Source organism: Metarhizium acridum (assembly GCF_019434415.1).
Source record: "Metarhizium acridum strain ARSEF 324 chromosome Unknown scaffold_320, whole genome shotgun sequence".
NCBI lineage: Eukaryota > Fungi > Ascomycota > Sordariomycetes > Hypocreales > Clavicipitaceae > Metarhizium > Metarhizium acridum.
Window position 1 is genome coordinate 890,606 of NW_027094027.1, and position 25,668 is coordinate 916,273.

The following is a 25,668-nucleotide window of genomic DNA, read 5'->3' on the forward strand; positions in this document are numbered from 1 at the left end:
TAATTATAATCTATTAACGAGATTCGGCGAGATAAAATTTCCTTATGCTCCGCTATTAATTATTACCTGGATCCTTTATCCTATTATAGTTATATTAATTATAAGGTGTGCTATGCTGCTAATATTTATAGTATATAGAGACCTGTTAGATCTCCGTTAAGGAATCGGTTTTAATTATGACGACGGCTATTATTTCCCGATTTGTTGATCCTATTCTCATATCATTCTCTAACGCGTTATTCTAGGCGCTATTATTGGCGGTTATCTTCCAACGCATTATTAGAGCTTCCTTGGTGATCGCTTAATCTACCATTTATGTTAATCGAACTTAGGCTAAGCGAGTTGCTCGCAGTTACACAGTTCCCTTCCTTCTTACATTATGGGGTTATGGCTTAGGTAGTGTGTGCGTTATTCTTAGCATAGTATAACTTTTCGTTTAATATCTTTGAATCGGTTCGTTGTAATTTTAGTTGTATTATAAGGGTTGTTCTCCTTCCCTTTCGTTCTCGTAGAAACCATCCGCTACCTTGCTTGCTGCTAAGGTGCGTGTAGCAATTGTTATTGTAATAGAAGGTTTAATTAAGGAGTCTGTGTTCAATTTCAGGTTCGTCTTTCTTAGTTAAATAATTCTCTTCTTCTTAGATCCGTTCTAGTAAAGGTTTACTTTTTAGTGAGGGTGTCTAGTATTCCTAAAAGTTATTAGGTACTAGTTGGGTTCCAAACTCCTAATCTTTATCCGAACTAATGTTATTTGTTAACGTGGGGCTTCCTTTATTACTTGCTATACTAAGATTTCGCGTGGGTAAGTTTTCTTGGTTTGCGGTATAGAGCTTCCTGCCTTTAGGAATTGGCTTCTATAGCTTTTTTAGGGCTCTACATTTATTCGTAAAGTGTCTAGTCTTACTATAATTATAATAAGTCTTCCCCTTTTCCTTATTTGCGGCGTTAAGTTCTATAGGTCTAGCGTGGTACCCGTATACTATTAATGTTTAGCGTGGCTTACTACTATTAGGTTTATTAAACCTAGCATATAATCCGAATTTCCTGTGACTTTTTTCGTAATAGTGCTTATATAGACGGTTGTCTGCCTTAATAACTATTTCAATGAAGTCGTTAAATAACTTAGGACGATCTTCTCGATAAATGTTATCCTTCACTTCTTCTTTAAGTCCTTAATAGAAGACTTCCATTTTAGGTTTGGTATTCTAGTTAAGTTTTACTATAATGCGTTTAAACTCCCTAGCGTAATAAGCTGTAGATCCGGTCTACTTAAGTTAAGTAAGCTATCGTGTAGCTTCTTTGTGCTTATTAGGGTTTTTAAATGCAGCGAGAAGTTGTTCTTTAAAGGTTTTATAATTAAAGAAGATGTAAATAACTTCCACTTTAGCTTTGGCGTTATGCTTAAGATATACGTGGAGGGTTAGCTCCTACTATTCCATTACTTTCCCAGTTAAGAGGTTGTTAATATAAAGAATTTGTGACTTAGGTGTCGTATAGATTTTTTCGTTAACTCATAGGTAAGCTTAGGCTTATATAAGAAAGTTCCTCACGTTACCCTTATAACTATTATATGATTTAGGCTTAGGGAATTTTAGCATGTTATTATTATTAATAGAGAATACAAGTGTAAGATTTTAAACTACTACAAGTTCCTCTTCTCGTGCCTTAAGTTTCTCGTAGAGATTATTCTGTTAGTCGAGAAGCTGTCGATTCTACTTCTTAAGCTTAGTAATCTTGTTATAAAGGTACTTTATCATTTCCTTAGGGTTAGTAGTCTTTCCGCTTGAAGTAGATATCTTAGAAGTCGTTACTGCTTAAAGTTTTAAGGTAACTTACTAAATAGAATTAATTAAAATGTAACGGTAGCTTAGGTTCTAAGGCATAGTAGGTCTGTTTCTTAGGAAGTAAGTTAAGTTAAATACTACAGAGTAGCTTTTTAAGCAGTATTATAATAAGGCCGTTAAGAGTATAACTCTTAATAGTAAGACTATTACTTAGATTAATTAATAGAGAACTAGACTATTTAGCTATAGGAATACCTTCTCCTTAAGTACTCGTCTATCTCTTTATTGTAGCCCTGGATCGATTGGCTCGACCATCGATCCCTCCGAACCTTAATCGACTGGCTCGAGGTTCGGTCGGTTTAATCCTCCTTAGTCAATGTGTTCGAACATCAACCCCTTCGATTACCTCTTAGGTCACGTGGCTGGTCACGTGCCCCTGCCTTCTTCTTATGCCCACGGGTCGTGCCTATCCTAGCCGGTGCGGTCCCGTCCCGTGTCTTGTGCAGTGTCGTTCGTAACACGCGTCTGCTCTTTCGTTTTTAGATCCTTTACAGTATATAATTTCAAAGTTATAATTCGTGAGGGTTTTATACTATCTAATCTGTCGTTTATTTAAATCCTTTATAGTTAAGAATAATATAAGATTCTTGTGGTTAGTATAGACCTTAATTTAATGCTTTGCTCCTATAAGATAGTGTCTCTATTCTTTAAAGCACTTAATAATAGCTATAAGTTCTTTATCGTGGATCCTATAATTGAGTTTAGGTTCGTAGAGTTTCTTTAAGAAGAATATAATTAGGTGTAATCTTCCTTAATTATCTCATTATTTAAGCTATCCGCCTAGTGCAAAGTCTAAGGCGTCCGTTTTAAGCTTATAAGGTTTATCCTAATTAAGTGCTTTTAATACAGGTTCTAACGTAATTAAATCTTTTATTTTCTGGAATACCGTAGCTTCTAGTTTATTCTATTAAAAGCTAACTTCTTTCTTTATTAGGTTTATAAGAGGTCGTGAAATATCTTTATATCTGCTTAAGAACTTGCGGTAGAAGTTTATAAATGCTATAAATCCTTTAACTTCTTTTAGATTCTTTAGTGTAGGCTATTTCTTAATAGTTTTAATCTTATCTAGGCTTATTCGTATTTCTTCGTATATAAGCACGTACCCTAGAAAGTATATAGTGTTCTAGTAGAACTAGTATTTTAAGGCTTTAACTAAGAGTTTATTGTCCTATAGAGTTTATAGTACCTTATATATATATCGTTTATATTCCTTAAGGGTATTTAAATAAATGAGAATATTATTAAGGTATATAACCATAAATACTCCTAGTTGTTTCCGTAAGATTATATTAATTATTCTTTAAAAGGTTACTAGTGCGTTAGTAAGCTTAAAAGGTATTATTAGATATTCGTAGTGTTCTCTGCTAGTTTAGAATGCTATTATTTACTCGTAGCCTTCTTTTATTCGTATAAGGTTATAGGCTCCTTTTAAGTTAAGTGTAGTAAACTATTTAGCTTTTTTAACTTTATCTCTAATTTCCGTTATAAGCGGTAACGGGTATTAATTCTTAATTATAATCTTATTTAAGTGTTAGTAATTAATGTATAGTTATAGTTTCCCGTTCTTCTTTAGTACCCACAGGATTAGGTATTCTACTAGGGACTTTAATAGTCGTATGTATCCCTTCTATAATATGTCCTCTAGATACTCCTTAAGCGCCTTATCTTACTTAGGGTTCTAAGGATAAATCTTATTAAACGTTAGTTTAGTACTAGGCTAGAGTTTAATCTCGTAGTCCTAGCGTGAATGCTCTAGTAGTCCTGTTTTTAGCTCTCCGTTAAACAGCTTATTATACTTTAAGTATTCCTTAGGAATCTCCGTTATCTTAGCTTTTAGCTCTCTAGCAATTACATATATTCCTAGAGGCCTATTATAGTTTAAATAAGATGCCCTTTATAGGCTACTCTTAGCTTTGTAATCGTATTCTAGTAAATTCTATTAAAGTTAGCTGGTTCTCTAATTAACTCGTGGATTACTTGCTTGTAACTAGGGTATCCCTAATATAATATCGTGTTTTAAGATTACTATAATATCTAGTGTAACTTGGTGTTTCGTGCCTTATATATTAACAAGAAGCTATGTAACTTCTATGTTAACTACTTCTTAGCTATACTTTACTGCAGTTTCTTCCATAGTTATAAGTTAATAGGGCTTATCTTTAGGTGTCTAAGGTAATTGTAATCTATTAACGAGATTCGGCAAGATAAAATTTCCTTATACTCCACTATTAATTATTGCCTAGATCTTTCGTCCTATTATAGTTATGTTAATTATAAGGTGTGCTGTGTTACTAATGTTTATAGTATATAAAGACCTGTTAGATCTCCGTTAAGGAATCGGTTTTAATTGCGATAACGGCTATCATTTCCTAATTTATTAATCCTGTCCTTATATTGTTCTTTAGCGCGTTGTTCTAGGTGTTATTGTTAGCGATTATTCTCTAACGTATTATTAGAGCTTCCTTAGTAATCGCTTAATCTACTATCTATATTAATTGAACTTAGGCTAAGCGAGTTGCTCGCAGTTATATAGTTCCCTTTCTCCTTACATTATAGGGTTATAGCTTAGGTAGTGTGTGCGTTATTCTTAGTATAGTATAACTTCCCGTTTAATATCTTTAAATCGGTTTATTATAATTTCAGTTATATTATAAGAGTTATTCTCCTTCCCTTTTATTCTCGTGGAAACTATCCGCTACCTTGCTTACTACTAAGGTGCGTGTAGTAATTATTATCGTAATAAAAGGTTTAATTAAGGAGTTTATATTTAATTTTAGGTTTGTCTTTCTTAGTTAGATAATTCTCTTTTTCTTAGATCCGTTCTAGTAAAGGTTTACTTTTTAGTGAGGGTGTCTAGTATTCCTAAAAGTTATCAGGTATTAATTAGGTTTCAAATTCCTAATCTTTATTTAAACTGATATTATTTACTAACGTGGGGCTTCCTTTATTACTTATTACACTAAGATTTCGCGTGGGTAAGTCTTCTTGGTTTACGGTATAAAGCTTCCTACCTTTAGGAATTAGCTTTCATGGCTTTTTTAGAGCTTTATATTTATTCGTAAAGTGTTTAGTCTTACTATAATTATAATAAGTCTTCCCCTTTTTCTTACTTGCGGCGTTAAGTTTCATAGGTCTAGCGTGGTACCTATATACTGTTAATGTTTGGTGTGGCTTGCTACTATTAGGTTTATTAAACCTAGCATATAATCCGAATTTCCTGTGACTTTTTTCGTGACATTGCTTATATAAACGGTTGTTTGCCTTAATAACTATTTTAACGAAGTCGTTAAATAACTTAGAATAATCTTCTTAATAAATATTATCCTTTACTTCTTCTTTAAGTCCTTAATAGAAGACTTTTATTTTAGGTTTAGTATTCTAATTAAGTTTTACTGCAATGCGTTTAAATTCCCTAGCGTAGTAAGCTACAAATCCGGTCTACTTAAGTCGAGTAAGCTATCGTGTAGCTTCTTTATACTTATTAGAATTTCTAAATGCAGCGAGAAGTCGTTCTTTAAAGGTTTCGTAATTAAAGAAGATGTAGATAACTTTTACTCTAGCTTCGGCGCCGTGTTTAAGATGTGCGCGGAGGGTTAGCTCCTACTATTCCATTACCTTTCTAGTTAAGAGGTTGCTAATACAAAGAATCTGTAACTTAGGTGTCGTGTAGATTTTCTTATTAACTCGGAGGTAAGCTTAAGCTTATATAAGAAAGTTCCTTACATTACCCTTATAACTATTATATGGTTCTAGTTTAGGAAATTTTAGTATGTTATTATTATTAATAGAGGATATAGGTGTAAGATTTTAAACTGCTATAAGTTTCTCTTCTCGTGCCTTAAGTTTTTCGTAGAGATTATTCTATCGGTTAAGAAGCTATTAATTCTGCTTCTTAAGCTCGGTAATCTTGTTATAAAGGTACTTTATTATCTCCCCGGGGTTAATAGTCTTTCCGCTTAAAGTAAATATCTTAGAAGTTATTACTACTTAAAGTTTTAAGGTAACTTACTAAATAGAATTAATTAAAATGTAACGGTGGCTTAGGTTCTAAGGTATAGTAGGTCTATTTCTTAGAAAGTAAGTCAGGTTAAATGCTATAGAGTAGCTTTTAAGTAGTATTACAATAAGGCCGTTAAGAGTATAACTCTTAATAGTAAGACTATTACTTAGATTAATTAATAGAGATCTAGACTATCTAACTATAGGAATACCTCCTCCTTAAGTACTCGTTTATCTCTCTATTATAGTCCTAGATCAGATAGATCCCATCTAATCCCCCGTGCTAGATCAGGTTAATCCCCTCTAATCCATTAAGTTGGATCAGACTAATCCCATCTGATCCCCTCACGTGACCTGCGATCCCGTTGGGCCCCATTCTTGTCTGCATGCTGGCGGCCCATGACGCCGGCCAACTGCTTCAGGTACCCTTGGTTCGTAACAATTAACTCTTATAAGTTATAATAAGAGCTTATTTATAATAAAAATATTAAAATATATAATACTTAAACTTAAAGTTAATAATATTATAAGTAATAAGATTATTAATAATTTATAAGGAGAAACTATAAATAACCGTAAATTATCGTTAAACCCCGAATATCGCTAAGATACAGGATCGTTATAGACCTGATTTACTATACAAAGAAACGCTGACTTGGCCCAGTGGCCTTGTCCTCCCAGCACATATTGCATCAGGTGCCACACAGATATGCTTCCCTACCTAGGTAGGTAATTCGTTGGCAAGGCTTATATGAGTAACTGCCATATCCTCTGGGGTCGTAATGCTAATAATTGTTTGCATTCTTGCTTGCACGAAGTGTACTTACACTTCCACTCCCCCCAAAACATCTTGAAACACCTCGAAATTCACTTCCTGCCGACTATCGAAAATTGCAAACCATACCTCCTCCCACCAGCCTCCCTGAAACTCCGCCTCGCGTAAAACCTCAAGCCAGGATTGTGCAACGTCCTCTTTTGGGTTTTTGAACGCGCCGCAGCCGAGGGCACCTAGAACAAGCAAGCCATGACCTCTGCGTGCCGCCATTCTGAGACAGAGCCTCATCTTGGCCTTGGTCAGCTCCCGGTCTGCGGGATCTGCGTATGTCAGTCTTACAAAGACGTTGCCTGATGGTGTTTTGCCTTGGAGGCGTTTTGTTTCGGGACATCGTAGAGCCGCAATACTCAACACGCTTACTACTGGGAGGTCTTGCACCGGGACGTCGGAGGTCAAGAGTTTATGGCCAGAGGGCATATCGGAACGAATGACAACAACATCGGGGGTATATATGCCCATGAGCTGCTTAAACGGATAGTAGCGGCGATGAAGCGATAATGATAGGGAGCTGCGATAGCAAAGCGCTTCTTCTTGGGCTCTGGCTCCTTGCAGCCATCCCCCGCCGGGATTCGCATGGCTTGCCATGTTGAGCACGGCAACCCGTCCGGCTGATGCAACAGGTTTAGAGGCGGCAAGTTTGATAGCTGCGTTGAATGAGTCGTCGTTTACTATTTTAATGGCGACTTTCCGACTCGAGGTGCGACGCGGGCACTCTGCAGCCTCGAGTGCTGGCAGGGTGCTAAGGTACAAGGCCTCGGACTTTGCTGCTTGTAGGTTGGGAAGCCTCTGTAAAATGTTGGGTAATACTATCATAGTTTCCTTGGCCACCGTTGCTAGATCCTGGCTCTGCCTGGAGCTCTGGTCGTACCTCGGTGCTTGTCCAGGCATGGACACAGCAGGTTGTAAGGTTAAGCGCTGCGAAGCCCCTCGCACGGTGGTCGATTTGGTGGATGATATTCAGTGGTCTAGGGGACCTTGGTCCACAGGCGACATGACAGCAGTGTCCTTCGTTTGTAGCGCAGCAGTTCTGATTGCGCCAAGTGAAATTCGAAATGCTGGGGGATAGAAAAAAGCTGGGAAATTGATGTTATGCCAAGGTTGAGGTTCTCGATATGTTTCTGTGGTGGGTGTGACCGACATAAGACTTGTCGCTCGTCATTCAGCCGTGGTGGGATTATCAGGCGCCTAATCATTCAGGCAGCGCCCCAGCTACAGTCTGGTCGCAGCAGGTAATCGTCCCTACCTGTGCGAATGGCTAGGTGCAGCAACGCCAGTTAGAGAGAATTATCATTCGCGATTGGCGACGTTGATCTCTGGTTTGCATGTGGCAGTCGACACTTCCGTCTCTTCTTCTTATGGAAACAAGTTGTCCCGTATAAATGCCTTCCCAGACCACACCACAACATTCTCAATGCTAAATAATAGTACATCTAGGCTTGCTTATCTAGGGGGTATCACTAAGCTATACAAGTATCCTCAGCTGCGCTCTTCACGCGTTCCCGTCCCTATGATAGTGAAATCATAATGAATTATTAGTCAGATCATTTGTGTGCTGCATCAGAAGCTGCATCTTCTTCTTCAAAGTTCCGGGGAATCAACCCTTCAGCCATGTCGATAGCTCCTTGCATATTGCTCTTGTTGAACAAGAACAGACCTTGAATTGCTGCCGTACTCGTCTGTCGTTTGGAAGGAGTGCCATCTGGGTTCGTGCCAAACAGTCCCAACTCATCCAGGCGACGTAGGAAGTGCTCTTTCCCAGAACCACTGTTGTCCTCATCGCCATAAAAACGATCCCACATCTTCCCGGCTTGATATTTAGTCGCTTCACCAATCCTGAGCATCATGTCCACACGACCAGGTCGGATCAGTGCTGGGTCTAGTCGCTCAATGTGATTCGTGGTGAGAAAGGTTATCCGCTCTTCGCCGGCCGCAACACCATCTAGCGCATTTAGTAGGCCGGAAAAGGTGACGCTTGCACCACTATACCCATCAGCATCACGTTGCCGACGGTTCACAAATGCAGCATCAGCATCTTCCAGGAGCAACAAGCACCTCTTAGGCAGCTTTGTCAGCAAGTACGCCAGTTTGTCGTCGGTCATACCCATTTCACTGAGGTTGATTGTGGCCACACCAAAGTCAAGTTCGCCCGCCAAAGCTTGGATGAATGAACTCTTCCCACTTCCTGGCGGCCCATATAAGAGATAGCCTCGCCTGTACGGGATCCCACGGTCTACATACCATCCCTGGCGGGAGAGAAAGTCTTTGACGTCCGCAACAATGCTTTCCTTGACCCCATCATCCAAGATCACGGAGCCAAGCGGCCTCTTCTTTCTGGGATCACCCAAAGGAGCCCATTCCATCCCTCGAGCCGAGTATACTACAGTTTTCCCCTCGTTGGCCTTGGCAGCCAAGCTATGAGCCTCGGCAAATATTCCCTCGAAAGTATGGCGATAGGCCCAAAGCGTTGTGAGCTGAACGATTTCGTGGGGCTCACCCGTATTCATATTGGCGGTGCTATGCTTTTCCCGGTTAACGGCAATGTATGCATTGCCAAATTTGACCACATGTCGACCGTATCCAGGCTGGAGGAAAAAGCTGGCATTGACAGGTCCTCCAGCACCAGGGCCTTTTATGTGTGTCGTAGTCGTGGTCACAGACAAATTATGAATTCGGGTGATGCGGGATGCGATGAAGCCAGCAGCCTCACGCGGCTGAGATAACCAAGCAAGGATCCAAGGATAGGCGGGATCTTGTTTGCTGATTTCAACGTTGACGAGGAGTCGTCGCCGAGCAGCTCCGAGGGCCACAATAGCGCCCCTACGAGCAAAGGCAGCGGCAGCGCCGATAGAGGCAAGGCCGATGCCGCCTGCAAAAACCGGGTTATCAAAGAGGACATCGGGGCTGAACAGCGAGGCGGAAGTCTGTGGTGTCGCCATACTGTGTCCTGGACTGGACACAAGGTCCAGATGGCGAGATTGGAGGCAAGGTAGATTTATTCTTATGAGATGTCATTGGCACAAACTCGGCATGACTAAGCGAACTGGTGATTGGACAGTCGAAAATAAGGCCTGGTGCCAGACCCGCACATGTGCATCCATCAATGCAGGTATCTTAATAGTATTGAATAATATAAGTCGTTTAATTGAATTGTAAAAGAAAAAAATTATATGTATTTCTTATGAAAAAAATCTTAACTTTATATATTATCATACGTATTGTTTAAGTTTTATACGTATTACGTGGCCTAATACCTCATATATCTAGTAAGCTATTATGCTGTGCGAAAGCATCATGCCAGTGTGTGGGTAAGATACTCGCAAAATCTCCGTATAGCTAAAAAAAATGCCCTAGGTATGTTATGGTACAGATTGCATTGTCATACCCTACGACCGTCACCTCTCCATTCGGGCTCAACCAGTTCAATCATTTCGTGACAATAGGCAAGTAGATCCGCTGGACTAAGGTGGAAAATCAAGTGTTCTGAGTTCTGACCATCCGTAACCATATCCTGTGCGAATTTACCTTTGAAATGAACAAGCTGACAGGGGATTCGCGGAATCTTCCTTTATCTGGGTACCTACCTAGGTAGGTAGTTGTTTCCCCACTAGCGGTTTTGCTTCCGGAATGATAGCATCCTGTGACACGGGCTCTGTGAGGGCTTGGAGTCAACAGCTCTAACATCTAATAACAGTCTTTTGTAGTAAAGGTCCTTGGTTTTCTAAGGATTTAAGGGACTAGAGAGCTCTATAAAAATACAAGAAGTCGGCGAGGGCCATCTGCCCTAGGTCCCATGATTGTAGCCCCCGTGTAACCGTGTGACACATCCAGTTCGGTGGAGCAGCCGAGCATCGAGTGTTGAAGCAATTGTCCGTCGATGCCTAGCAGAATATATATCCGGCTTGATAAATGGGTGGCATAACACACGTAAGCAAACCACGGCCCTGGATATTAGACATGGAAATTTCTCCTTTTTTTGGGAAGGGGAGGGGGGGCAGAGCCAGGGCCAACAGTATGTTCTTGTAAATACAGATTAGGTCATTTATGATGGGACTCGGATACCACCAACCTGTGATAATACTCCGTATATAACTTCCAGATAGCGAGCCATGCACTACCAGGAAAGTTCTCCGCTTTTGGTAGTGCAGCTGGCAGACCTATTCTCAATGCTACCCGTCGACAGTACAATTTTCAAGCTGTCAATTGAACATCTGTTCCCTGGTTGTACGCAAAAGAACAGAGTCACGGTCTCCTGTTCAATTGAAGTTAATAACCGTTTCTCGCACCTTCGCGGCAATTAAACTGTAAATACGATGTCGCAAGGCTATTGGGTCAACTGGTGCCTTGGAGGCTTGTAGCAATAATCCTCCCGACTCGAGCGGACGAAAGACGAGCAGTATTCAATTTCATCTTCAATAACTCTCTCTCAGCACCTCAGTGCAGGTAGTTCGAAAGGCTCCTTGTTGAACTGTAACTACCCATCGAGGTAGGTAATAAGTCCCCATTAACAGTTTCTAGAATCCGCCATCGCACTCTGTACTATAATGTGCAGTAGTAAACAGTGGTACACCCGGCAACGTTACGCAAACACACCTTTCTAGAAACTGTGCTAAGATTGGGTTGTCCAGATGTCCCGCATGTTTCCGCCCAACAAGCCGAAGCGTCGGTTACAACAGGGGGCTCTTCCCGGGAATGACGAACCCTGTGCCGACTTCCAAAACCCAAAATTTGCTGCCCCGCAACCTCGTCTCTTTTCCATGTGGCGGCTTCCTGATTTTGTCCCTTTTCCCTCTATCATCCAGACTTACTTCGACACGTCGAACGCTCTACCAACACCGTACTCTTCACCAATTCCATTGTTGGATATTTGTGTAAGTGTCGAGCCAACCCCTCTTCCCCTCAGACCCACCAGACAGTACGGAGTTAGACCAAGCACTTGTGTTTTCGGGCAACGGCTTCATCACTGGCTTCGGTGAGCGAGCGCAACGGACCGATCAAATAATAGCTCAAGCCCGTTACCATGCTGTCATTCGCCTGAAAATCGCGGGTCGGTCCATTGCCAACCTCAGATGGTCAACAGTCCTTGACTCGACACACCAATTGGCAACGAGGGATATTTGAACCATCCGGTCGCCGGCCCTCAGACCTATTGCTCTGACCTCATTCTTGATGTCATGAGCTGTTGTCTGAAGGTCCAGTGGTACTGCTTGGTGTACTTGACCAGACATCAAATAATGGAAGGGCAATCGCAAGGCACCATTGCCCCTCTTATTACGCCCCAGCCAGTGCCCTCTTGGTTGCCCCTCCAAGTTGCGATAGCGATAGCGATGCCCCAGTGCTACCTGAAAACCCTACGCGCCCCTTTCTATGTTACGTATCCTACCAGACTTGCTTCCACCAGACCTTATCTGCCCCTCCAGTCCCACAGCATCCAAAAACTGAGCAATCTGCTGACCAAACTGGTACTTTCTCCCCATTTCTAGAAGAACTCAAACCTTCTGTCCATTTCGATTCTAAACCATTCCTGTTCCTCGCTCATTTACTCACGCTCCCAATTGAAAGTCAACGCAAACACCTTATTTTACAACCGCGACCATGGGCGTTACTAATGTGCTGAGCCGAAAGTCTGGCGTCATTGTGGGAGATGATGTCCTGAGACTGTTTCAGTATGCCCGGGAGAAGCAGTTTGCAGTCCCCGCCATCGTACGTCTGCGTCGAACCCCGGCATTCATCAATATTGCCTCTCGCTATATTCTCACAACGCTGATCTCAATGTGATGATAGAACGTCACTTCATCCTCAACTGTAGTTGCGTCCCTTGAGGCTGCCCGCGATGCCAAAGCTCCCATCATTCTCCAGATGTCGCAGGGGGGTGCCGCTTACTTCGGCGGCAAGGTGGGTGCAATATCTGGCGGCTTTCGTTGCAAGACTGCTGACATTGTTGTAGGGTTTGAGCAATAACGACCAAGCCGCCTCCATCACTGGTGCTATTGCGGGTGCCCAATACATCCGTAGCATTGCTCCCTCTTACGGCATCCCGGTGATTCTCCACACTGACCACTGCGCCAAGAAGCTTCTGCCATGGCTCGACGGCATGCTCGACGCTGATGAAGCTTACTTCAAGGCCCATGGCGAGCCTCTGTTTAGCTCACACATGATCGATCTCTCTGAGGAACCTGTCGATTGGAATATCGAGACTACCGCCAAGTATCTTAAGCGAGCGGCTCCGATGAAGCAGTGGCTCGAGATGGAGATTGGCATTACTGGTGGCGAAGAAGATGGTGTCAACAATGAAGACGTTGACAACGCGTCTCTTTACACCCAACCTGAGGATATTCTCAACATCTACAACGCCTTGTCTCCCATCTCTCCATATTTCTCTATTGCCGCTGGCTTCGGTAATGTCCACGGCGTCTACAAACCCGGAAACGTCAAGCTTCACCCCGAGTTGCTTGGCAAGCACCAGGCTCACGTCAAGGAAGCCATCAGATCCAAGGAGGATAAACCTGTTTACTTTGTCTTCCACGGCGGCTCTGGATCCAGCAAGAAAGAGTACCTCGATGCCATCAGCCACGGTGTCGTTAAGGTCAACATGGACACTGACATGCAGTTTGCCTACATGAGCGGCATCCGCGACTATATGCTGAACAAGAAGGACTACCTCCTCACTGCTGTTGGCAACCCCGATGGCGAAGACAAACCGAACAAGAAGTTTTTTGACGTAAGTACTTACCTTCAAACGACTGTTTTGGTATACTTCGTGCTTCCATTCTGTGGTCGAGAACGTTGCTAATGTATAGAATTTAGCCCCGTGTTTGGGTCCGCGAGGGAGAGAAAACCATGTCTGCCCGAGTTACCGAGGCTCTCAAGGACTTCAGCTGTGCTGGGCAGGTGTAGGTATTTACCTAAAATACGGAAACTTCTCTATGTTGTGGTAGGTGCGGTTCGGGGGCGTGATGATTGATTGATTACTCTAGAACTTTTTCTAAGCTATTCTAGTACGGGGGCGTGATGACTATAAACATTCAAGAATACTATCAGCTGAAACTAAAATGGAGTAAAAAATAATTGAAATCTCAGCAAAATCGGCTAATGTGAGAAAGTGACCTGGTTTGATGTATGTGCTTGAGAAACATATCTAATACGACAACATCCAGATCACCCACCATACCCGCAATAATATGCACAGGTTATCAATAAACGCATAGAGAAACCCATGATCCTCTTAGCCCTGTGCAAATATCAGGGCCAGTTACAGTCTCTTGCAAGATGTATTTGCCTGTCGCCAATTATGCCACATTTTACCAGGATATCCCAGGATAAACCACGGAAAATCACAGCATGTGGTGCGAGATAGCCAGGTACCTGGTCTCTGATCACAGATCTGGCAAGCGACAGAGCTTCAAAACGAAATGCTTGATAATTCATAATATCACAACGAAGCGTCTACTGTCCAAGCACTTCTTTTTCAATCTCCTGTACTTGCTCGCTGCTGAGCTTTTCGGTAGACGCCTTGGCGGCTTTCTCTGCATCGAATCGCCATAGGCCACCTGTCTTATCCTCTTCACCATTCAAGGGAATCCCAGCAGCATCGCCTAGCTCTTTCAGAACCTGGTCTTCAGCTACGGAAGAAAAATAACGTCGCTCCCAAGTCCGCTCCTCAGATCGTTCCTTGTTTCGCAGATCCCGCTGCGCTTGCTCAATTTTGCCTTTTTCAACCGAGACCGTCTCCATATCGCCGGCTTGAATAGCTTTGGCAACCCTAGCCCAAGCCCGACGAGATTCGAGAGGGTACTGATCATCTATATGGGCAACGTTGAGCTCAGTCTGGGCGGTCCCAACGGCGTCGTACGTAGCAAACAATGTGGCTGGTGAGTTCTTCTTGGCAGGCCCTTCATATATCTCAAATTCTTTGGTCCATTGGCCCGTAACGTTATATAACACCTCTTTCTCCTTGCCTGTGGGATAAAGAGTAGCGACAACACTATTCTTCTTACCCGACAGCCAGCCCTTGCCACTGTAATCGATCTTGGCAGTATAACCGCTGGAGCTACTGATGCAGCTTGACCCATCTAATTCGACAAAAGGTGCGCCAAAAATAAGACCCTCGATATGAAGAGATGGAAGTGTGATTAGATAATGTTCATGCTCCTGTTTATCACGAGGCCCAACCGGGACTGTCAGCACTGCGTGACCAATTTGCTTTACAATGATGGTGCTTTTAAACGTGGCCTTTTGGGCATTGTATCCTTCCAGCTGAACCCCAGTCCTGTCGTTGCGGATGCAGTAAGCAGTCGCGGGAGGATGGTGGCTGACTTGTTCGGAAATGAGTGTGGTCTCGCCGGCTTCGTCAGTCCAAGTGCCTAGGAACAGCTCGCCAAGAAACGGGTTCAAAGGCTTCTTTTCATTCCCAAACTGTTCGCTTCTACTGGCATATTGATGCTTGAGTGTTGAAAGAAACCATTTCAAGACGAGAACAGCGCGCTTGGCGGGGTCGGCTTCGGCAGCAGGAGCGGTGAAGATGGGCGGATGAGTTGCCCAATATGATGAGAATTCGGTGAGAGATTGGGACGACAAGATGAAAGGCGGCGCAGTGAGAGACGAAAGATCTCCATTAAAGGAGGCGATTGACTTGATGGGAAACCATTGTCAGCTAGGGGTCCCGGGTGCCGCGTTAGGACAGATGATGTAATGTTCCCGTACCTTGAGGAAGGCTGACCAGCTTCCACTACTGGCCTGTGCCGCAGTCGTGGACCCAGAAGACGACATGGCGGTTCACAACGACAGGCAAAATCGGTACACCAAACTTGAATTCAACAGGAGTGGGCTGAATGTGATGAGTGGTAGCTGGCGTAGGCGACGATGGAGTGACGGATCTGCCAGCAAGTTCATGTAGGAACGGCAAATTGTGGCGTTAGTGGAATCTTGTTGCCAAGGGTCATGCGGAATCAGGCACTTTATTGTACTGGTCGGCACAAATCAAGACGATTTGTCAGTCAGTCTATGTGTACGGAGAGTGGGGGAGGGAAAATGTCTTGAGCCAGAACAGAGAGGCGTTTGGGCATCGTATCACGTACGAAAATATAGTGTATAATACCAATATACCGCTTAGCAATAGGCTCATATTTATCTTGACATAGTTTTCAGGCCAGACGAACAAAATAATGTTGCTTGGCCCCCTATCGAAAAGAAATAAACCGTCAAGGGCTTCTGGAAACCTCAGCATGACCGGTTTGCCTTGGATCACGCACGAAGTGCTCCCTGTACGTCTGTTTAGGTGGCTGGCCACACGCGACACTGATCTGTCCATTGGCCGCAGAGCAATTTTACCCCGCTCTTTCTCCCCTCCCTTCCCCACTGTCGTCATCAAGTTTGCGACTTTGCTACTCGGTTGCCAGCACCTACGTCTCTCGTTGCGCATGTGGCTTTATCAGAGGAAATGCCGACGATTCTATCACTTTTGAATATTTGACCAGGAACTGCCAATCTGTCTCTCTTTATGTCTTCGGTTTTGAAATTCACTGCTACCTACCTACCACGGTAGGTTTATGTATAAATTTGTAGTTCGCTGGGCGGCGATTCAGCCAGTTTTAAGGACAATTCGCAGCTTCCATAAAAAGCCACTAGACATTAGAAGCCGGCTTTTCCTCAGCTCACAAAATTCAGAAGATGAAAGACAGTCTCTTGACAACATTGGAGAGATATATCAAGTGGCCAAAAGCTGCTAACGTATTATACTGGACGTGCATGCACAACTCTAACTCCACTTTTATTTAGGCACTAAATTACCTACCATAGCGCGCTAAGGGGGTTTCTGGTGACTGTCCTCTAGCTATTATCTATTAGAAGACAGCTAAACAGAATTTTTTACTTAATATATGAGACTTCTATTAATTAGTGATAATTTAGGACCTGTCTTGTAATAGTTGTGCTGTTACTAGAAATAGGGGCCGCGCGCGTAGGTAGGTAGATATGTACCTACTAAGGTACCTTTAGGTAGTAGGTACTTTATTAGCCTAAACGCGACACACATATACACCTGTAACTCTATACGTAATACCGCGATTTAGTTACTTTTTAATTCTCGTAACTTACTTCTTAAGAATAATAAGGTTCTTAAATAAGTAATAAATTAATTTAAAAGAAGTAATTAAATACTTTTAAAATACTAGTAATTTTAATTATATATATTATAAGTTATAGCTTATTATAAGTGTAAATAAGTAATTAAATAACTTAAATAATTTAATTATATAATATAAGCTTATATAAAATTAATTAAAAGACTTAATAAAATATTAATAAAAGACCTTATAAAATTAATTATAAAGGTAAAACTTATTAAATTAAAGACTTAAGCGTATACTTATTCTCTTATATTAATAATATAATTATAATTAAATATATTATTTAATTTTCTTTAACTTATAAGTATAAATATTATTATATAAACTCTTTTTAAATAAGTAAAGCTTATTACTTTTATAAGTTAATAATAAGTAATAATAATTAAGTAAATTTATTATATAATTCTTTAATTTATAAATTAATTATTTAATTATAGTTTTAACTCTCTTATCTTTTTACTTAACTTTAAAGTTTTTAATATTATTAATTTAATTTTCTCTTCTTTTTTCTTTATAACGTTAAAACGTTTTAATCTCTTAAAGGCTCTTATAAAGTAACGTTTTATAAATTTAATAATTATCTCTTAAAATAATTAATAGTATTTAATAATATTATATTAAAACTCTTTTTATATTAATTCTTTTAAAATTAAGTTTATAAAGCTTATACCTATAAATAATCTATTATATATTAATTATTCTTATATATACTCTTATAAAAGATTCGTTATATTACACGTAATTTCTTAAGTTAAAGAGAGGTAATAATACCTTACTTAATTTATAAGAGCTTTACTTTAATTAAAGGTTATTATATTTAAAATTACCCCTTAAATATTTTCTTTATAATTAAAGTATTTATTTTTAATAGTATTAAGAACTAGCTATACTATACTACTATAAGTATACGTCTTTAAAAAGTAAAAATAAACTTAAGAAGAAAAAGAAAGAGAAAAAAAGGTTTCTCTCTTTTTACCTCTCTTTATATCTTTATTTAGCCTATAAATTATTTGAGTTAAGTTTAAGCTACCTTTATATTAAGTTTAACTTAAGCTTAAGCTATTAGCTTAAGCCTATAATATACCCCTTTACTTACTTAAGCTCTTTTAGTATTTAATTAATAGCTATATAAAGCGTATTATACCTTTTTTTTACCTTTTATATTTATTTATTTTTATTTCTTTATAAGAGTAAGGTAAGTTAAGTATAAAATAAATCTTTTATAATATCTTTTTCTTATTCTTTATAACCTCTTATTTTTACCTTTTTCTTAGAATAATTTTAAACCTTATTACACGTAAAGCTCTTACGAATATAATAAATACAAGTGTATTATGTATTGTATTTTATATTGTATTGTATTTTCGTGTATTATATTTAAATACATTACATTATATAACTAAAATACCTATAAATGTATTATAAGTAAAAAAAACCCCTGTTTTTTTAAACTTAAGATTATAAGGCTAATTATAAGGGTTATAAGGGAAAATTTTATATCATTTAAAAGAGCTAAATTAGCTCTTTAAAATGCTTTACTTTTTATTACTATAAGTTATTATCTTAAAAAGTTATAAGCAATTGAAAATTCGCCTCGCTTTACTTACTTTTTATTTTAAGATATAACTTTAAACTTAATATCTCGCTTAATAACCACATTATAAGGTTAATTTTTAAAGATTTAGAATCACGTGATTTTAGCTTTATTTTAATATATAATATGCTTATATAAGCATTTATTTCTATTATTAGATATTTTATACCCTTATAATACATTTATAGGTATTCTTATCTTATAATGTATTATAATATATTACAATACAATACATTATAATATAGTATAGTAAAAAATACAAAAAATACAATACATTTAGAGGTTTAATTACACGCGTTTTCTTATAAAGTTTATTTATTAAGCTCTTAAATTAATCTCTTTATTCTTACGTTAATTTAAAAGAAGAAAAATAATAATATAATTAATATTATTAGCGCTTTTTTACTCTCTTTTACCCTATACTTTAAGCGCTATTTAAGTAACTTTATTATAAAAGATAACTCTAATAAAAATAAGATTTTTAATAATAAAAAGCTTATTAACTCTTATATATAATATTAAAATTAACTTTTAAATACTAGCTGTTATAAATACACTTTTAATTTTAATATAATATATTAATCTTATTATAATACTTACTAATAGTATAATTAAAATTTATATATTTACGTAGTAAATTCTAAGCTTTACTATTAGTAAAAGAAAGTTAAGTATATTACTACTTATAATAATTATATTACTATTAAAGCTATTAAAAAGAGTATTAACGTTAAAGCTTTTTAAGTTAAGTTCTTACGTAAGTTTTTCTTTATAGTAAAAAAATTTTAGTTTATACTTACTTATACTTACATTAATTTTAATTCAATTTAAACGATTAACTCCTCTATTAAATTTAATTAAAACTTATTATTTATAGCTTAATAAGCTATTATTTTTAGTATATCTCTTACGCTTATTATTTATTATAAAGGTACTATTATTTATTAAAATTCTAGCTATTAAGTAATAATCGCGAATTTTTATTATAATTAAGCTAGTATTACTTAAGCTTTTAATTAGCTTATTAATAATTAATATATTAACCGTAAAGAATATACTACGTAAATAGCTTATCTTAAAAGAGTAATTAAATCTATTAGCTTATCTCTTATTAATTATAATTAGCGTTTTATTTACGCTTTTAATATTACTTTATTAGAATTTCCTTTTATTCTCTTTAATCTTATTACTTATTATTAGCTTTTTAAATAATCTTTTAATAATTTTAATAAGCTTATTTTAATTAAGAATCTTTCTTTTATTAATTCTATTATACTATTAATTACCTTTATTTCTCGCTTAATTACACTTTTACCTTTTATAACTTAATAATTAATTACCTTTACTTCTCACTTAAATATACTCTTATCTTTTATAATTAAATAATTAATTACGCTTATTTTAAAGCTATAATATTCCTTTAAGAGAGAAGAGTTTAATATTAATTAAAACTAGTATTTTAATAATTTTTTATTAATAAATAAAAGTAAGAATAAGTATAAGAGAAAAGCTTTTAATTATTTTTAAAATACCTTTAATTAAGCTTTATTTTATAGCCTTTTCTCTTATAAAACTAGCCTTTATACCTATAATATATTATTCTATTAAGGTTTCTTATTACGTATTAGTAATATTAATACTAGTAGTTTTACTTTTATTAATACTACTTTAAGCCTTTAATTTAGTTTTAATTTACGCGCCTCTTATTAAAGGTTTACTTATCTATTAAGTATATTAATTTTACTAATTTATTTTATTTTAGGCTCTTTTTTATTCGCTTAATTTAAGGCTAAAAACTCTAATAGTTTTCCCTTAATATTACCCTTATTTACTTTAATAAAAGTCTTTATTACTTTTTATTAATAGCTTACTTTATCTTATCTTTTAGCTAATAAAAATCGCTTCCCTTTAATATTATTAGTTTATAATAATTTAAACGTTACTTTACGTAAGTATTTTATATTTAAACTAGCCGCGCGTTATCTCTTTTCATCGCGTTAATTACCTATTAAATAAGGTAGTCTTTTTTTATTTTTATTTCCTTTAATTAATATTTATAATTAGTTAGTCTAAAAAAATTTATTAGCCCCTTATAATCCCTTTACTTATACGATTTAAGGCTCTTAAATTATATTATTATTTTTACCGCTTTTATTTTAATTTATTATAAGCTCTTATTACTCTTTTTTTTATTTTTTTTTTATATAAATACTATTATAATTATAATAACCTAGGTATAATATAAAGGTAATATAAGATTATTATTTTACCTTATATTCTTTTATTAGTTTTTAGAATACTTTAATATTATTATCTCTTATATATTTTTTAATAGCTTTTAAGCTAACTATATATAATTTACTTATTTTATATAAGCTTTTTATTTCTTATCTCTTTTTAATACGTTTTTTATTATAAGAATTTCCTTTACCTTAAATTCTTTTATTAATTAATTATTTACCTTATTATTTATTTACGTTAACTTAAAGCTTAATTTAAAGTCTTATAGCTTTTAAAATAAAAGTAAGTTATAAGTTATATATTTTAAGAGATTAACGTGAAATATTAGGTAAATACCACTTAAAATATTTAGCCTTATTATAAGTAATATTAGTATATTTATAACCTTATATTTTACTATAATTTAATTTAGCTTTTTACTTAATTAATTTATTTTAATATTTTATAGGTTTAATTAAATATTATCTTTAATCTTAAACTTTTTTATTAAGTATTATTATTTACTTATTAAGTTTTAAGTATATTATTAAATAAATATAATTATAGCTTAAGTTAAATTTATTTCTTTTTATAAGTAATTAATAAATACTATTACTCTTCTCTTTATTAAGGTCTTTAATTTTTACGTGTAAGATAGCTTTTAAATTATAATTATATTAAATTCGTATAAGGCTTTATTTAAGCTTATCTTAATTATAATTAAGTTTTAATTATTTAAGGCTAATTAATAAGCTATAAGATATTTTATTTAGTTTAATTACTTAAATAAAATTATAACTTAAAGAATTACTTATATCTTTTAATTTACGCGTTTTATACTATTATTTATTTAAGAGTAATATACTATAAAGAGAAGCTAAATTATTCTTATAAGTTTATAAAGTATTATTTAAAATTTATTAAGTTAATTTAACTTATAGTTTATAATAATTTATTTTAAAAAGCTATAAAACTATTATTAGTATTACTTAAAACGTTTTACGTATACTTTAACCTCTATTAATATTATAATCTTTAGCTATATATATTTAAATAATTAATCTATAATAACTATTAGGTATTTAACGTCTCTCTTCTTATAAGTAAAAAGGTCTATTATAAAGTTAATTAAAATCTATAATTAATACCTATTTATAATTAAAATCAGTTATAAAAGTCCCTATTAAAGCTACTTACTCTTATATCCCTTATAATAATAGTAATTACATATAAACCACGTAATATCTTAGAATATCTCTTTCTAGTAATAGTTCTATTAAAGTAACTTAAAGGTATCGTTTTTTCTAGGGTAATTTATTATTAAGAAGTTATACACGTGTTATATAAGTGTTATTATAAGTAGCTTTTACTTTAAGGCTTAAGTATAGCTTTAAAATAATAGTATTTTATATATAAAAAGGGTATAGTTTATAATTTATTCTTATATATTTATCTTCTTAAAAAACCTTTAAGTATTCTTTTAAATAGCTTTAATTTAATATACTATTATTTTATTCTTACGCTAATCTTAGTTTTATAAGCTTTAAAGGTAATAGTTATTAAATATTTTAATTTTTAGTAAAGAATTAATAATTCTATTAGCTTTTTTTATATTATTAGTAGTTAAGACTAGGTTATCTAATAATATAAGTGTAACGGTAGCTTAGGTTCTAAGGCATAGTAGGTTTATTTCTTAGGAAGTAAGTTAAGTTAAATGCTATAAAGTAGCTTTTAAGTAGTATTATAATAAGGCTATTAAGAGTATAACTCTTAATAGTAAAACTATTACTTAAATTAATTAATAAAGAATTAAATTACCTAATTATAATAGAATACCTTCTTCTTAAGTACTCGTTTATTTCTTTATTATAATTTTAAATTAATTAGCTTAACTATTAATTTCTTTAAACCTTAATTAATTAGCTTAAGGTTTAATTAGTTTAATTCTCTTTAATTAATACGTTTAAATATTAACCTCTTTAATTACCTTTTAAGTTACGTGGCTAATCACGTGCTCTTACCTTTTTCTTATACTTATAGGTTATACCTATCTTAGCTAATATAGTCTCGTTTTATCTCTTATATAGTATTATTTATAATATTATACCCCTTTTTTATTAGTTTTATTCTTAAAGCTATTAAAATAAGTTAATTAAGTATTATACGTTTTTCTTCTTCTATTATTATATGCTATTATATTAATTAATTATATCTTAAAATAGTAGTTTAAAGCTTTATTTACTTCTTTTCTTTACTAGAATAATCTTCTTTTTATAATAATTAATAATCTATTTTTATCTCTTATAAAGGCTTACGCTTATTACGCTTATATAGAATTTCCTTAATATAAAGCTTTTATTTTTAATTTAAGTTATTATATAAAGTGTATAATAGATAAGTAAGGGAATTATAATATTATAGGGGTAGCCTTTTAATAGCTTTATAGTATTATAAATTAATATTATAAGCTTAAAAGGGAGCTTAAAGAAGCTAAAAAGCGTACCCTAACTAAGAATTAAAAGGTCTTATATTTATAGAAATAAAAGAAATTATAGTTTAAGAAAATAATACGTGTAATTACGCGTAATATTAATAATATTAAAGAGTTAAAGCATGTAAAACGTAAAAAAGTAAAATAACTTTAAAAGATTATAGGGGTTCTTTTTACTTCTTTTAAGAATTTAGATTTTACTTTAATTTATTCCTTAAATATTAAGTTTAATATTAAGTTATTTAATAATACTTAAGAGATTAATTAAAATGCGTTTCTTAAAAATAAAACTATTTAAGTAACGTTAAGTAATTTATAAGGTTTTTAGCTAGTTTTTAAGTGTTTTTAGAGTTTAAATATCCCTTTTATTTAATAAGATAATAATAATTCTTAATATTCCCTTATACTTTAAGTATTCGTTTAACTTTATATTTATTAATATCTTTTATTATAATATTTATAGTAATTATAAATTTATTTAATACTTTCTCTAATAATAATATATAAAATATAGAATAAATTCTTATTCTATTAGGTAATAATAGTTTATAGTTAATATTTAAGATTTTTTATTTAATAAGAAATAATTTAATCTTCTTTTAATTAAGTTTATTATTAGGTTACTTAGTTTTAATATTTTTACGAATAAGGTATACTTTATATCTCTCCTTTAAAATTAATACTAGTAATCTCTTTTTATTTATATAGTATTTTATTTAATTCTATAAAAATATTTATTTTTATTATAAGTGTTTTTATATTTCTATTATAATTATTATATACGTTATAGCTACTAGCGCGTTTATATTTTATATTATATGTATTTTAATAATAGAGTTAAATTCGTAATTTACCCTAAATAATAATATCTTTATATTATTAATCTTAAAGCTATTATAAGCCTATTATACTAATAATAGCTATTTTACTTAATTATTCTATTAATAGTTAATATAGCTTCGTAAATATTATTTAAGTATTTAGTTTAAGATTTCTATTTACTTATTTAATTATAAGTGAAATACTATTAATAAGCTTTATTTAATCTTTATAGTTTTTATAAGATATTTCTAAAAGTTTAAGGTAAATAATTTATTGTAATTTAATATAAGCTTTATTAGTAATTTATATTATATAATAATCGTTTTAAAGAATATATATACTAAGTTCTTAGTATTATTTAATTTCTTATATAAAATATAATAGGCGTATTTTATAAGTTTATTTATAATAACTAAAATACTATTATAAGCTACTTCTATTATAGGTTCTTTTAACTTTAATAGTTTAATAATAAAGTCTATTATAATAGTTTATTATACTCTTTTAGGTAATAATATTAGTTATAATTCTTTGTATAATACGTATTACGCTAATTTTACTTTATTATATATATTACATTTCTTAATAACTTCTTATATTATTTTTTTACTTTTTAAAAAGTTATATAATCTTCTTAACCTATTAATTATTTTTCTTATACCCTAATATTCGTGTAATAGGTACTCGTATATTTTCTTAATAAGCTATTCTTAAAGTGTACTAGAAATATACTATTATTTATTATATAAGAAGATTTTACCTTTCTTAAATAAATGCGTTTTTATTTTTTAATTATTTAAATAACTATTATTATTAATATATAATATAATTTAATATATTTATATTTTATTTAACTTAACTTACTATATTATATTAATTTCTTAGGTATTTAATATAAGGTCTTTATTCTTAATAGCGTGTAATAGAGGTATATTACTTACTTACTTATTTAATTTTAAGTTCTTTTTTTAGCTAAGCGCGTTTACTCTTTTATTTTGAAATTCTTTATAGTATATAATTTTAAAGTTATAATTTATAAGGGTTTTATACTATTTAATCTATTATTTATTTAAATTCTTTATAGTTAAAAATAATATAAGATTCTTATAATTAATATAAACCTTAATTTAATACTTTACTCTTATAAGATAATATCTTTATTCTTTAAAGCACTTAATAATAGCTATAAGTTCTTTATTATAAATCCTATAATTAAGTTTAAATTTATAGAGTTTCTTTAAGAAGAATATAATTAGGTATAATCTTTCTTAATTATCTTATTATTTAAGCTATTTACCTAGTATAAAGTTTAAAACGTTTATTTTAAGCTTATAAGGCTTATTTTAATTAAGTACTTTTAATATAGGTTTTAATGTAATTAAATCTTTTATCTTTTAAAATACTATAGCTTTTAATTTATTCTATTAAAAGCTAACTTCTTTTTTTATTAGGTTTATAAGAGATTATAAAATATCTTTATATTTGCTTAAGAACTTATAGTAAAAGTTTATAAATATTATAAATCCTTTAACTTCTTTTAAATTCTTTAATATAAGCTATTTCTTAATAGTTTTAATTTTATTTAAGCTTATTTATATTTCTTTATATATAAGTATATACCTTAAAAAGTATATAGTATTCTAATAGAACTAATATTTTAAGGCTTTAATTAAGAGTTTATTATTCTATAGAGTTTATAATATCTTATATATATATTATTTATATTTCTTAAGGGTATT

The 25,668-nt window shown here is 33.8% G+C and overlaps 4 protein-coding genes across 4 annotated transcripts; 1 reads left to right on the plus strand and 3 right to left on the minus strand.

Moving 5' to 3' along the window:
- Positions 1 to 6,666: 6,666 nt before the first annotated feature.
- Positions 6,667 to 7,566, minus strand: J3458_014542 (uncharacterized protein; the record flags this gene model as incomplete). The annotated part of the gene is made up of 1 exon (XM_007817021.2): positions 6,667 to 7,566. The coding sequence occupies one exon, from the start codon at positions 7,564 to 7,566 to the stop codon at positions 6,667 to 6,669; it is 900 nt and encodes a 299-aa protein (XP_007815212.2).
- A 653-nt stretch (positions 7,567 to 8,219) lies between these two features.
- Positions 8,220 to 9,614, minus strand: BCS1_1 (Complex III assembly protein translocase and chaperone; the record flags this gene model as incomplete). The annotated part of the gene is made up of 1 exon (XM_007817022.1): positions 8,220 to 9,614. One exon carries the CDS (start codon positions 9,612 to 9,614, stop codon positions 8,220 to 8,222), a length of 1,395 nt encoding a protein of 464 aa, XP_007815213.1.
- A 1,054-nt stretch (positions 9,615 to 10,668) lies between these two features.
- FBA1_1 (Fructose-bisphosphate aldolase 1) lies at positions 10,669 to 13,734 on the plus strand. The gene is made up of 5 exons (XM_007817023.2): positions 10,669 to 11,546; positions 12,159 to 12,378; positions 12,460 to 12,570; positions 12,623 to 13,396; positions 13,483 to 13,734. Exons 2-5 carry the CDS (start codon positions 12,271 to 12,273, stop codon positions 13,570 to 13,572), a joined length of 1,083 nt encoding a protein of 360 aa, XP_007815214.2. The 5' UTR covers positions 10,669 to 11,546; positions 12,159 to 12,270; the 3' UTR covers positions 13,573 to 13,734.
- A 371-nt stretch (positions 13,735 to 14,105) lies between these two features.
- kes1_1 (Belongs to the OSBP) lies at positions 14,106 to 15,893 on the minus strand. Its single transcript, XM_007817024.2, has 2 exons — positions 15,379 to 15,893; positions 14,106 to 15,306 (listed from the first exon to the last, which is right to left on the minus strand). Exons 1-2 carry the CDS (start codon positions 15,442 to 15,444, stop codon positions 14,122 to 14,124), a joined length of 1,251 nt encoding a protein of 416 aa, XP_007815215.1. The 5' UTR covers positions 15,445 to 15,893; the 3' UTR covers positions 14,106 to 14,121.
- Positions 15,894 to 25,668: the final 9,775 nt, after the last annotated feature.

Bases quoted from the DNA above. Each gene is read 5' to 3' on its own strand.
- FBA1_1 (XM_007817023.2), top strand. From the start codon at position 12,271: ATGGGCGTTACTAATGTGCTGAGCCGAAAGTCTGGCGTCATTGTGGGA. The intron at 12,379-12,459 runs GTACGTCTGCGT...ATGTGATGATAG, and splicing joins AGTTTGCAGTCCCCGCCATC to AACGTCACTTCATCCTCAAC. The intron at 12,571-12,622 runs GTGGGTGCAATA...ACATTGTTGTAG, and splicing joins CCGCTTACTTCGGCGGCAAG to GGTTTGAGCAATAACGACCA.
- kes1_1 (XM_007817024.2), bottom strand. From the start codon at position 15,444: ATGTCGTCTTCTGGGTCCACGACTGCGGCACAGGCCAGTAGTGGAAGC. The intron at 15,307-15,378 runs GTACGGGAACAT...TTTCCCATCAAG, and splicing joins GCTGGTCAGCCTTCCTCAAG to TCAATCGCCTCCTTTAATGG.